Here is a 13,749-nt window from a genome sequence, read left to right on the forward strand (position 1 = left end):
AGAAGGGAGGAAATGTGAGCCTGTAAATTGGACATGATGGGTTTCAGATGTGCCGTGTTTGTGTGCGTGCACATGTGCTGCCACTTGTTTATTTTCAAGTTAAAGCAAAGCCTCGGCCCCTCCTCTCCTTCTCTTCCCCCCCCCCTCTCTCTTCCCTTCAAAAGTATTTTATTTCCTCGCAGAGAGGTTGGGGGGGGTGTTATTTTTCGGATGGGAAATTCTGGGGGAAGGTAACGGAGTTGTGTCTTCTCTGTTTAAATGCTCAGCTCGAAAGGGGCTGGGTCCACTCTTTCTGGAGCCGTGCGAAGATGTAACCTCAGTAGCGCCGATTCATCAGGCTTTTTTTTTCCCTCTCCCTCCCCAGCTCCAACGAGCTATTAAACTTTTGCTCCCACAGGTTATTTTGTCACGGTTTGAAATGGGTCCAAGCTCTCTGGCGCGTTATTTTCGCAGGAGTTGGACACTTGTGTTCCCCACGCTCTGCTCTTCTGTGTCCTGGAAACCTTTCGCTGCCTTTAGGAGCTGTTTATTTTCAAAGTAAAAACGGGACCTAAGAGTTCCCCCAGAAGGGTGTGCGCAGCCCAGAGGGAGGAGAAGTCCCTTCTAGTCATAGAAGGGTGAGCTTTAGTCCCCGGCACATCCGTCTGGGCTCGGTGACATGCCACCCAGTGAGGGCTGGTGTTGGCAGGTGACTTGGGGAAGGGAGAGCTGGGGTTCAAAAGAAAATAACTTTCTGTTGGGTTCCTGTGCCGCGCGCTGCGCCCTCGTGGCCCTTGGAGCGTGCATCTTGCTTTTTGAGATAAGCAAACGTGCCGCCAAGATAGAAAGAAACCACTGTGTGAGTGTCGGGGCTGTCCTGGGTCACCCGCTGGGCTGGTTGTCCTGCCTCTTGGAGAAAAAAGATGGGGACAAGCGGTGGTGGAACCAGCAGCACCCACTGTCCTGGTGCCGGGGGGGGGAAGTGCTGAGGTTCGGTCGCTCTTCTGCACCCGAGCGCTGAGGTTTAGCAATGGGAAATAAAACTTTTTCTGCAGCTGGGGCTTGTAGCTGTCCCGGCAGGGCTGTGGGTCCACTGTGTGGGGGTCTTTCAGTCCCCTGAAGAGCAATTCTCCTGCAGGAGGAGAAGCCCAGTTCTCTTCTGTTGGGAGGCCAGTTCTGTTAAATTGGCAGCGATGTATTTTTACAGTAGGGTGTTCACAGTTGGTAGAGGGAGAGCAGGAACGGGGTGGGTACAAACACAGGGCTTGCTGGGGGACAGTGTGTGGTTGCTTGTCCTTCTCCCACCTCGGAGGTCCTGAGGGTTGGTCATTTGTCTTTCTCCCACCTCAGAGGTCCTGTGGGTTGGTTGGTTGTCCTTCCCCCACCTCAGAGGTCCTGAGCGTTGTTCGTTTGTTCCTCTCCCACCTTAGAGGTCCTGCGGGTTGGTTGGTTGTCCATCTCCCACCTTGGAGGTCCTGAGGGTTGGTCGTTTGTCCTTCTCCCACCTTGGCCTTGGAGGTCCTCTGGGTTGGTTGTTTGTCCTTCTCCCACCTTGGCCTTGGAGGTCCTGAGGGTTGGTCATTTGTCCTTCTCCCACCTCGGAGGTCCTGCGGGTTGGTCGTTTGTCCCTCTCCCACCTTGGACGTCCTGAGGGTTGGTTGTTTGTCCCTCTCCCACCTCAGAGGTCCTGAGGGTTGGTCATTTGTCCCTCTCCCACCTTGGAGGTCCTGAGGGTTGGTCGTTTGTCCCTCTCCCACCTTGGACGTCCTGAGGGTTGGTTGTTTGTCCCTCTCCCACCTTGGACGTCCTGAGGGTTGGTTGTTTGTCCTTCTCCCTCCTTGGCCTTGGAGGTCCTGAGGGTTGGTCATTTGTCCTTCTCCCACCTCGGAGGTCCTGCGGGTTGGTCGTTTGTCCTTCCCCCACCTTGGAGGTCCTGGGGGTTGGTCGTTTGTCCCTCTCCCCCCTCAGAGGTCCTGAGGGTTGGTCATTTGTCCTTCTCCCACCTCGGAGGTCCTGCGGGTTGGTCGTTTGTCCTTCCCCCACCTTGGAGGTCCTGGGGGTTGGTCGTTTGTCCCTCTCCCCCCTCAGAGGTCCTGAGGGTTGGTCATTTGTCCTTCTCCCACCTCGGAGGTCCTGCGGGTTGGTCGTTTGTCCTTCTCCCACCTTGGATGTCCTGTGGGTTGGTCGTTTGTCCTTCTTCCACCTCGGAGGTCTTGTGGGTTGGTTGGTTGTCCTTCCCCCACCTCAGAGGTCCTGAGCGTTGGTCGTTTGTCCTTCTCCCACCTTGGATGTCCTGCGGGTTGGTCATTTGTCCCTCTTCCATCTCGGAGGTCCTGAGGGTTGGTTGTTTGTCCTTCTCTCACCTCAGAGGTCCTGTGGGTTGGTTGTTTGTCCTTCTCCCACCTCGGAGGTCCTGCAGGTCGGCATCTTTGAGCCATCTTGACATCAGAGCTTTCCATCTCCTGCACCCCACAGTGCCGGGTTTTGGGTCAGTAACGCATAATCTGCTCCCTGGCCAGGGCTGCAGTGGCTCCCCCTTTGCTTTTTTCTCCCCCATAGGAAAAAAAAAAATCACATCCCACTCATGGTTTAGAGCTTTAAAAAAAAAAAAACCCAAGACTTTATTTTCAAATTTAACGAACCATCCTCATTTGCATGCTCAGCACTGTATTCCCTGGAGGGGTCCTGACCTGTTCCCTCTATACACGAATTTTTCTGCTCTTGGAGATGAATCTACACCGAATGGTTGAATTTGGGTTCAATTCCAATGCTCTTAACGCTGGTATGAACCTGGGAACGGGCAGAACGTGTTGGTGTGAGGCTTCTGTGTTTCAGCAGCGGCACCGGGGGCGGCTGCGCTGCAGGGTGAGGGCCTGCAAATGTCATTTGCCAGCGAATGACTCGAAGACGTTCCCTCCAGGATAAGTTGGCCGATGGGCTCCGACGCAGCCTGGATCTGAGCCAGGGCTGTTTCACAAACCCTCATCTCCGCACACGCACACCCTTCGCCGGAGTTTGCATAAAGGGGAAGAACGAACATCTCTCCTGAAGGATGAGTCGCTGAAATGGGAACCTTCCTGGCTGGTAGATGGTCTTCACCCCGGCATCGGGGGCTGTCGTGCACAGCGTGGGGCTGTCGGAGGGGCTGTGCCATGGGTTGCTCTCCCCGTGTCATTGGGATGCAGGTTTTTTTGACCACGATGGCTTTTTAAAGTATATTTATATTTTTCTTTGAATAAGCAGGAGCATTGGGTCCGCTAATCCTCTCTAGGAGAGTAGATGGGAGGGAAGAGCGGAGAGAGAGATTCGGAGCCACTGGAAGCGTTTGCTTCAGATCAGTGTTTTGATGGCTTTTTCTCTAGGAAAAATATGTTCAACCCTGGCAGCCCCTGGCCCATCTCTGTGCTGTGTTTTGCTGCTGCCCAGTGGGAGAATTTTAAGGTCCATCCCTAATGGGGTTGTGTGGTCAGACGTGAGTTCGGGGAGTCAGTAGTCACACAGGTCGTGTGAGATGCTATAAATTGGGCTGACAGTCCTGGAAAGAAAGACTTGTACCTTCTGTATTAAATAAAGGCATTGGATAGTTACTGAGCTCGCCCAAAGCTTTGTGCCCATGTAATTTTTGCCAATAAAGGCGAAAATCAAAGGAATCTGTATCGTGCATCCGAGCGAGCCGGAGCCAACCCCCCCTGATGCCTTGCCATGGCTGCGTTGGGGTGTGCGCGGCCGCGCGTTCTCTCTGCCTCCCGACAAATTGCCTGTTATAATTGCCCCAAAGTACAGGTAATTTCTGAGCTCTCTTTCACCACCGCTCCCTGGCAGTAGTCCAGGACGGGCTGGCGAATCCGGAGGAGAGCTTTCCAGAGAGTATCCTGCTGAAAAATGGGAGTTTGTTGGCTTCAGCTATTTATTGGGCTCGGGTTTGGGTGCGTTATCCCTTGGCTTGGGGCTGCCAGGCTTTGAGGGGCACGGGCTGTGTATGATGAAGCATCCTGCCGAAAAATGGGAGTTTGTTGGCTTCACCTATTTATTCTGCTCGGGTTTGGGTGTGTTAGACCTTGGCTTGGGGTTGCCAGGATTTGACGGGCACGGGCTGTGTATGATGGGAGATGCTCGGCTGCGAGGACTTGCCGTGGTCATCCCGGGTGGTATCTCAGCCATGTGGGCTGGGTATCCCGGCCGGGCAGCACCGGGAGAACCGGGATGGAGCAGCAGGAATGGGGATGAGGGTGTTGGTGCCACGGAGCGCGCCTGCCAAGCTCGATAGAGGCAGGCGGCTGCGTGCCAGCCTGGGTCCCTGGCAGAAGCGAGATGCTGTTAACAGCCATGATTATTAGCAGAGTATTAACCATATGCTGCGGGGATGCTGGTTGTCAGGGTGGGTTTCCAGCTCGTTGAAACGTGGCGGGGTGGGCAGGGGCTTGAGCAGTCACACGGGACCTGCCGCCTCGTTTCTCGGCAGGCGACCGCGTGCCAGCCCTGGTGGCTCCAGCCATCCAACCCGGGGACAAAAGCCGACCCCTTCCCGAAAAGCGGGGCTGGAGTGGGCTCCTCCTGCCAGGCTGGAGGATGCTGAAGCCCTTCCCTGCTCCGGCCAAGGCCCAGCGCCTGCGCTTCCATGATAAACCGCTCGCTTTTGTTCAGGGTGAAGCGGTTGTAAAGTTTGACTTGAGGCCACGGTGGATGTTTGGGGCCTGCAGTCAGGAAGGTCTGTCTTAAATGAACACGTCTAAAATATCCTGCTGGCCATGTATTAGTGAGTCGAATTCCCTCTTCTCCCCGAATTAGCAGCTGGATACTTTCCACGCTGCAAAATAGATTTTGGGTTTTGAGTTCAGGCCCGAGGTTGGTTCAGCCTGAGGTTCATAAGGTGGGAGAGCGGAGGAAGTGAAAACAGCTATTTAATTTAAAAACACTGATGCACTGGTAGAAGTACACCAGAAATGAAATGCTGCTTGATATTGTTAACTCATGTCTGGCAAATTCCCTTTCTTGCTCACAAGTTCGTTGTTGGAAGCGTGGGGTCTCTGAGCCCCAACTTTGTGGGTGTTTGGTTCTTCCCCTGCGCTGGATTTGCGTCTTTGAACCCGGGGGGAGACACGGAGAATAAATTCTTTGGGGGGGGTGGATATTGAGCTCTGAGGAATTGTCGTCGGCTGTCGGGGAGGCTGGAGGTAGGACTGGAGAAACCAAATTCAGTGAGTTAAGATGGGGGATTTTACATAACCGTTTAAATCTACATTATTCAAATCCAACAAAGGCCAAGTAATGACCCAATCACCGTTCCTCAGATCATGCCCTCGCCGTCCCCTCTCTCGCTGCCTGGGTCCCACCAGTATGTGCCAGCTCTGGTTCACCTCCTCCCTCCCTCCCTCCCCCTCCCCGTTTATTTTTAAAGCAGCGTTTAAAAAGCAGAAAGGAAATTTGCAGTGGGTGGGTGAACTTTGCCGGTGAGTGACAGACGCCAGCACTTCACGTATGACTTGCGCCGGGCTCCTCGAGGCACCGGACCCGGCCGCCTTCAGCCCACACCACGGTGGAAAAACAAGCTGGCAGCAAGAAAAAAAAAAGCAAAAGATTAAAAAATCCACCCCAAAACACTTCCTTTGCAAGCGCTGGGTGTTTTCGAGGGGTAACCTGGGGTTCCCCCCTCTCCGGCATCCCCCTCTTTTAGCATCGCACCCCCCTGGGTGCAGAAAGGGGTCCTGGGCTCCCTAAATCCTCGGGGATGGAGAGCGGGGAGGGTGTTGCATCAGTCTCTGAGTGTGTGGGGTGGGGAGGGCATCCCCCGGGGGTGCGGGGGCGTGCTGGGGATTGCCACTGGGGAGGTGTGGGGGGGATGACGACGGGGACACCCCACGGCTTTTAGAGAAGTGGAAAGCGCGGGTTGCAGGATGGAACAAGGCTGTTCATTTTCTCCACTCGTGTTTGCTGCTCAGACCTTGGGTTTTTCAGCATCAGCAAGTACGAAGCAGAAATGCTTGTGCAAAAGAGCCAGCACTGCTTTTTTTTTTTTTTTCGGTTGCTTTTTGCTCAGTACCATTATGTTCATGCATCCCATCCCCCCCCAGCTCGCACACCCAGAGCTGCCTCTTGCCCCTTGGAAGGGGGGTTTCTAACCACTTCGCTTCATCTTCTTCCCTACCCAGAGAGGAGGGGGCGAGCACAGACCGGCCGGGATCCGCCACGTAAATTCCATTTTTTCAGTCATTTTGGCCATCTTTGCAGAAAACATCACTGTTTTCTGGGGGGAAGAGGGGGGGCAGGAAAGCCCTGTAGCGTGGCAGAGGAAGGTAGGCTCTGCAAGGCTTACGGTGGCCTCAGGGCTTGTTGTTGTTTTCTAGCTCCACTTCCTGAGGAAACAAGACATATTTTATTAGGGGGGGCTGCTGGCCCACCCCCAGTGCCCCTGGACCAGGTGGGCAGTGACGTCCCCCGGGTGCCAGGAGGGTGTTGGGAGAGTGGGGTGACGGTGGCAGTGATTGTCCACACACGGGCTGTGTCCTTAAACAGTGTTTACACCTTGATTTAAATCCACCTATATAACATACAGAGGAAGTGCCTGTGTGCACACACACCTATAATCCCAAATTTGTATTCCTTTTTTTTTTTTTTTTTTCTTTTGAATGGCAGTTGGTTTCTTAACTGCTCTCTTTGCATCTCTACCACATTTAACTGTGGTGTTTTTTGGGTTTTTCTGTGTTTCTTTTTTTTTTTTTTCTTCCTCCCCAGCGTTTGTGAAAACAAAGCTGGGCAGACGGTTTCGTACAAAGGAATGTTTCTGACCACAGCCAGACATCAGCTCTGTCAGGGCATGAAACGCCGCAGTTCTGGAGGCTCTTGTGCCATTACATTGTTTAATCTTCAAAGCATTAAACTTTTTGGAGTTGCTCAGACGCTGCAAAGCTAAAAATAATAAAAATTCAAATGACTCGGTGGTGAAAGTATCTTGAGTAGTAAAAGGATATTAAAATGTTAATTCACTAAGCGTTTTCCCACCAGTTGTTTTATTGGCTGGAGCTCCGTTTGTGTGGAGAAGAATTAGTTTTCTTTCTCTGCTGCACGCAGGTGCATATAAATTTTTAAATAACAGCTTCTGAAACCCTCCCAACTTATATTAAAAATATTTATACAGGTTAGCTGGTGAGGTCTGCAGTATTTTTGAGGAAGCTCCCTGGCCTGAGATTAGTTGTGACGCTGAAGCTGCAGAGGTTACAGCAAACAAGTGGCCAGAATGACCGATAACTGTAAAAGCCGTTAATTTTTCTAATTGTAAGTTAAATACTCTCTGCCCTTGGAGTGGCTTCTCCCGCTGCGTTGGCTCCTGGGGCTGCTTGGTGAGACCGAGGGCTCGTCCCTCCAAGAGCTGCCCAGAGCCAGCGTCGCCGGGGTGTGTGGCTCTGTCACCTCTGCCCGTGCCCGCGGGGGACACGGGGTGACACCACACCGCTGCGGGTGCTGGGGTGACCTTCTTGCTCTCTACAACTCCCTGAAAGGAGGGTGTAGAGAGATGGGGGTCGGTCTCTTCTCTCAAGTCACAGGCGACAGGACAAGAGGAAATGGCCTCAAGTTGCCCCAGGGGAGGTTCAGGCTGGATATTAGGAAAAATGTTTTCACTGAAAGGGTTCTCAGCCATTGGAATGGGCTGCCCAGGGAGGGGGTGGAGGCCCCATCCCTGGAGGTGTTCAAAAGACGGGTTGATGTAGTGCTGGGAGGTCTGGTTTAGTGATGATGCTCCTTGTTTGTTGTGCGGGTGTCTATTTTTGTCAGTGAGGTTGACGGTTGGACAAGATGATCTTGAAGGTCCCTTCCAACCTAGAAGATTCTGTGATTCTGTGCTGAGGGGTGAAACCAGCTTTGCTGGACACTGTGGTTGCCCCAATGGCTTTTTATGAATGGAGCCGGCCTTTCTCCGTGGCCCCACGGGCACCCTCTAAGTCTGGGCTTTGGTGAGTAAGTCTGGGGAGAAACTGCTGGGTCTGACCGCAGCAAAGATGCTTTTTGGATGGTTTTCAGTTGCACGTAAGGAGCCAGCCGCGCTGTGTACACAGGAGGAGTTTCTGCACGTCGGAATGTGTGTGTATATTAGCGCACAGCTGCGCCGCTCCTCTCCCTCCCGCAGCTGATCTATGGAGCAGGGACACGAGTAAAGTTTTTTGCATCAATAAAGTGTTTCTCTTCCCCCTTTCCTCCCCCCGCAGCCTGCCCAACTGACCCCCTTTGCGGCAGCACAGTAAAACTAACATACTGAAATCTCTTCTCTCTTCCCTTCTCTCTCATCTTCTTGTTTTTCTAGATGTTTCCCCTGCCAGTGGCTAATGGAAAAAACAGACCCACGACCCTAGCGAGCACTCAGTTTGGAGGATCAGGTACAGTCATCTTGATTTTTTTTTTTCTTTACACCGTTAATGTTTCTTGCAATAAATTCTTGTTTGCTTCCAGAGACCCCAAAGGAGGGGTTTCTGTCGTTTTGTGTGATGTGTTTTTCTGGTGGTGGCCTGCTACTATTTCTCCGGATGATTCTCTTTTTGCTCCACGTGTCTCCGGGTGCTCAAAGCGGCTCTTGCCGATCTGTCTGCAGTTAAGAAGTCCCCACCTGAGCTGAAGGTTGTTGTTGTCTCGCCGCTCGGGCTGGAGCAGCCTGGGAGCAGACAGCCAGTGCTCTGCTCTTAAGCTGCTTAGAGGAACGCGTGGTTCCTGCAGACGTACGCCCCGGGAGCCCTGCTGTGTGTCACCGAGAGGACACAGTGGTGGTGGTTAATTCCTGGGACAGGGAGACTTTGGTGCAGTTTGGGTGTCTGCTCCGTTCAGCCCCTCTGTTGGGTGGCATCTGGGTGTTCCTCACCCAGGAGGAGACCCCTCCTGATCGGATGCCTCTGGGGAGGTGGCAGGAGGGGTGGCTGGAGCTGGTTCTCCATCCTCCGAGCTGGTCCCCGCTGTGGTTTTGGGGTGCTGTTGGGCAGAGCCTCGCCTGTCCCACCTTGTCACGGTGTCCCCAGTGCCAGCCCTGCTCCCCAGAAGTGCTGGGTGGCCGTGTCCATCCCCACCGGCCCGGCCGCCAAGGAGGGGCCAGGGTGCCAAGATGAAAGGGCTTTGGGAGCAGGGCAGCAGCGGGGAGGATGGCCAGGGCTGGCGATGCGGCTGCGATAGGAGACTCCCTGGAGGGTGTGAAGCTTTTCATGTCGGGTTGGGAAACGCAGCGCTGGTTCATTTGAGGCTGAAGCTGAGAATTCCCCGGCCGAGCGGACGGCGCGGTGCTGTGCCAGGCGTTTGATGCCCGGGGAAGCCGCTCTGTGCAGGGCTCGCTGCGGCCCCTGGCATGCAGGAAGTGCAGTTAATTTGTCCTTCTTGCTGAAACACGCTGGCGCTTTGTGGGTGGTTAAAACTCGACCTTCTCTACCCTGGGCCGACTCGGGCTGTCCAGGGAAACTCCTGGCCAGGTGGAACGTCTGCGCCCTGGCATCCTGGGGACTGGGGTGGGATTTCTGGATCATAGCTTTGATCAGAGAATCATGGAGCGGTTTGGGTTGGAAGGGACCTTAAAACCCACCCAGTGCCACCCCCTGCCCGGCGCAGGGACACCTCCCTCAAGACCGGGTTGCTCAAAGCTCCGTCCAACCTCGCCTTGAACCCCTCCAGGGGTGAGGATGCCGTCCCCATCGATGCCGTCCCCATCAGTGGTGGTGGGTGCTGGGGGGCAGAAGCAGGACGGGAGGGCTGTCCTCTGCCCTGCTCCTGCCCTTTTTGGCCGGGGAAGTTTGATGCTTTCAGATGGGGCTGCTGAGCTGCACATCGAGATGGCTTTTAGCAAACATTTTTACAGGGAGGGAAGCTGTTGAGTGGGCGCTGGAGGAAATTTGAGGGGAGAGGACTCTGGGGTTAACCCAGATGGAAGCTGATCTCTCCCAGTGAGTGTTCCTGTGTGCGACTTCTGCTGTTAAAATAATCCGCTGAAGACGCGCTACACGCTGGTGAGAGCAGAGTCATGGAGCAGGCTCCCATTAACTCGTTTCCTGCTCGGAGGCTGGCTTGGCTGCAGGGTTTGCAGGGCTGGCCAGCGAGGAGAGGCTGGAGCCAGGCTCTGTGGCTCAGCCCATGCCACCACCGGACCCCCCTCCGCCCGGCTGAGCGACAGCCAAAACAACACCAAAACCTTCTATTCTCTACACTCTCCCCCCCTCCCCTCTTCTTTCTCTTCTTTCGGGTGAGTGAAAGGTAATGTTGACACCACCCTTCCTCTGGGCTGCTGCTTTTTGAGCCTGGCTGTGAGCAGTTCATGAAAACAGAGGACTGATGTTATACAACGGCTCTGGCGGTGGTTGCACAATCGCTGCTGTCCCGGGCTCGGGGCTCCACGGTGGCTCTTTTGTCCTTTCTTCCCTTCATCTTTCAGCATCGCAGGTTGGAAGCGCAGCTCAGGGCTTGGTTTCAGGGAAGCCTCTTCCTCCAGTTACCCCTCGGCCAGTCGTCCTCTGTGTCACTGGTGGAGAGCAGGGGGCACTTTTGGTTTATGTCTTGTCTTTGTGACACCTCTCTGCTCCCGAATGCTTGAGGATTGATTTCTGCTGGTGGGATGAATAACTGCAGTAAGACACTAGGGAGATGTGCCGTGGGGAGGGATGCACTGTGTATGTTAGAAGGATCCAAGGTGTCTAAGCGAGGTCCCAGATAGTGGCCAGTGGTTGTTTTCATAGTTTGTTGATGTTGGTTTAGCTTAATTCGCTAATTGACAGCAAGGTACAATCAGATACTGGTTCATCCCCAAAGGCACAGCCAGCCATCCGGCTCCAAATTTGATTTGAAGTCGAATCGTCCCCAACCCTGGTGTGGTCAGAAGGGGGAGAGCAGATGGTCCTTGGATTTGGGGACCTGGACTTGCTGAGGGAGCAGGGCGTCTTGCAGCCACGCCATAATCTGGACCTGGAGATTAGCTCCCTAAATCTCCTTCACTTGCAGGAATGCCTGGGCTTCCTCTTTAATGGGGCTCGTGTTTTTCTAAACCCTCCTGTTGGATTGGTGTCTGTACCCCTGATAAAGGCAGCGCAGCGTGTCACCTCCGCTGCCATCCCTCTGCCTGGAAAGGAGAAGCAGAGACCCATTCTTAGCTCATTAGTGACCACTGTGGCACCAATATCCCATTATTTGGGGTATTATCCCAAGATAATAACCAGATGTGCCAGAAAAATTGGTGTTGCGTGCTTCTGCCCACCCTTGGACGAGTGAATTTGTGGCCTCCCTCTTTTCATCTCTCTCCTCCTCGGGGAAGTCCTGGGGCAGTTTGTAGCCTTTATTTTTTGTTTCCCCTCCAGAGGAGCTGGGAGCTCCTGGCTCTTCCCTCCCCGGGGGAGGTCGGGAGCCAAGGGAGCCGTGACCCCGCTGACTCCCAGCCAGAGTGCCCCGCTTGCCAAGATGACGTTTCTTACTTCCAGAATCCAGCTGGTAAATAAGGCAGCACAGTCGTTTGGAACAGCGCTCCGAGAAAAATCACATGGTGATAAAATTGCCCCGAATTCAAATCCTTTTCAAATCCCAATTAATAATTGCCCTGGCCAAGCTGCTGGCGCTCGTGCGGGTGGCCCCGTTTCCCTCTCCCAGGCCAGGAAAATTCAAAGTGTTAATGCGAGCCCTCCAGCTTTGTGATCCCTTTGCTTTTATATTTGTCTCCCGGTTTTATTTTAAGCTCTGCCGCTGTTTCCCTCCTTTCTGTCCTTAAATGCACCGGGGGAGGAACTGGTTTAGCTACCCCGCCGCATGGACAATTCAGCACCTCCGCTTTGCGTTTTCTTGGCAAGGCGAAACCCAACAATTGCCACTAGGATGGAGCTTACGTCAGGCAGCCCCTGTCTGCAGCATTTATAGCACATATAGGTCACCGCGGGGAAGTTGGTCTTCCTGGGGCTTTGGGCTGTAACCAGTGTTTTCCAGCGTGAGCCCTGTCGTTTGCCGCCGGGGTTTTATTTGAGCCGGGACGCTGGGCGGACGCCTATTGTCCCGCTCCTAGAAGGCTGTGGTTTCATCCTCCTCCCCTCGCCAAACTGTTTGTTTATTATTTGCAGTAGCAAAACATTTTTCAAACCGTGTCCTCCGTCCGTGCCCCCCCCCACCCTCTCCATGTCATAGTTCATAAATGACTAATCTGATCAGAAACGAGCTCCCTCCCAGCGCGTTTAATTAAACTGTGCCTCTAGCAGGAAACGGCGCGTGCGAAATTTCACATGGAAATAACCAGTTTGAATTGACATGAAGACAGTAGGAGTGTGGCAGGAGGCGAAGAAGTTGTCATTGTCTGGCCCCAGCCCGGCCGTGGCAATCGCTGGGGCCTCGTGGCCGCCGGGTTTTCGTGCCTTTGCTCCGGCAACCAAGCTGGGGCTCTGCGGGGCAGGGGGGACAATGAGGGACAGGGATGTCCTGAGAAGCACTTTGCATCCCTGGTTAATCCAGAGAGCGTGGGGCAGGGGGGGACAACGAGGGACAGGGATGTCCTGAGCAGCACTTTGCATCCCTGGTTAATCCAGAGAGTGTCCCACCATCTCCCCTGCACATCCCACCAGGATGCCAGGTTTGTGTCCTGTTGAAACAGGAGCCCAGGAGGTCTCCTGCTGGCAGATAGTTCTTGTGACAAATAAAAGCTCTGCTAAAAAAAATATCTTATTTTTTCCCCCTTCTCTTTTGAATAAGTGAATTCACCGTTAAATATCTTTTCCTTCTTGCTTTGTGCTGAAGGAGGGAGCTCCCTGGCTCAGGTGGGTTTGGAAGGGAGAGTCCCCTCCCGCTCCGTGCTGTGATTTCCACCCCCAAAATTTGTTCGGCGCTTTTTTTTTTCCTGCGAGCGAGATGGTGAGATGAGGCTCATTGTCGAGGGAATTGCTTTGATCGGGGCAAGTTCATAAAATACATTTGAAGCTGGCTGAGCGGGGAGCTTTTCAAAGGGTTACAAGCTGGTGCATGTAACAAATTTTAAGTTATAGTCTAGTGAACAAAGTAAATGCATTCTCCCTGGAGGTAGGTGAGTCTGTATCCCCTTTGAAAGCCCGCTTTAAACAGCCTTCAAACTTGGATACCTGTGGCAACAGCACTGAAAGTAATAAATTCTCTGAAAGATGAGGTTGTCTCTTTAATTGGTGCTACGGGTGAGCTGTTTGAAGATTTAATGATTCGGTGTGTGCGTGCAGCCCTGCGTCGGGAAGCTCCAGGAGGGGGTTGGTGCCCCGGCCGGGAGCTGGGTTCCCCTTCGCTTGCGGAGCACCCAACTCGGGGGTTTTTGGTAAAAACATCAAAGTTCAAGAGTTAGGAAGAGCTAAGCGCAGCATTTCTGTTGCCACGCTGTCAGCAATCGAGTCTGAGGCTGCAGAATAGCATTCGCAACTATTTACCATAGTGAGGAAAACAGGAGCTTTTATTAGTAAGGATGTATCACGTTTTCCTACTCCCTGCCTCTAGATCCCACATGTTTTGCTTATGCTGAAGTGGGAGTGATGGGCTTTGCTTGCTATTTTGATAGATGATGGAAGGCAGACATGAGGTGCGCAATATGTGACTTGATATTTAAAACTGGCACTTTCCATTAAAGTACATCCTCCAGGCTGCTTGTTTATGTTGCGGTTGCGACCGTGCCCATACAGCAGGCTTGCAAAACTGTCACCAAACACAAAGCCACCACAACAAAAAAGTCAAAGCAGAAAAATTTACTTGCCCGCCCGCCGGCGTGACCGTTTCTTTTGAAGGAAAAACTGCTTTTTAGCCATTATCAAAGGTAAAAAAAAAAAAAAA

At 53.3% G+C, this 13,749-nt stretch overlaps 1 protein-coding gene across 20 annotated transcripts in view; it reads left to right on the forward strand.

Annotated features, from left to right (window-relative positions):
* The window catches only part of TCF3 (transcription factor 3), a 124,834-nt gene that overhangs the window by 137 nt on the left and 110,948 nt on the right, over positions 1–13,749 (forward strand). For 8 of the 20 annotated variants that reach the window (XM_014949034.1, XM_014949043.1, XM_014949032.1 and 5 more), the window contains exon 2: positions 8,276–8,348. The exons of the other annotated variants lie outside the window; for them this stretch is intronic. In XM_014949034.1, the coding sequence (XP_014804520.1) occupies positions 8,276–8,348 (73 nt within the window). The remainder of the gene's footprint in view (positions 1–8,275; positions 8,349–13,749) is intronic. 20 annotated transcript variants of the gene reach the window in all.

This window comes from Calidris pugnax, unplaced genomic scaffold (genome assembly GCF_001431845.1).
Source record: "Calidris pugnax isolate Ruff unplaced genomic scaffold, ASM143184v1 scaffold170, whole genome shotgun sequence".
In the NCBI taxonomy this organism is placed as follows: Eukaryota; Metazoa; Chordata; class Aves; order Charadriiformes; family Scolopacidae; genus Calidris; species Calidris pugnax.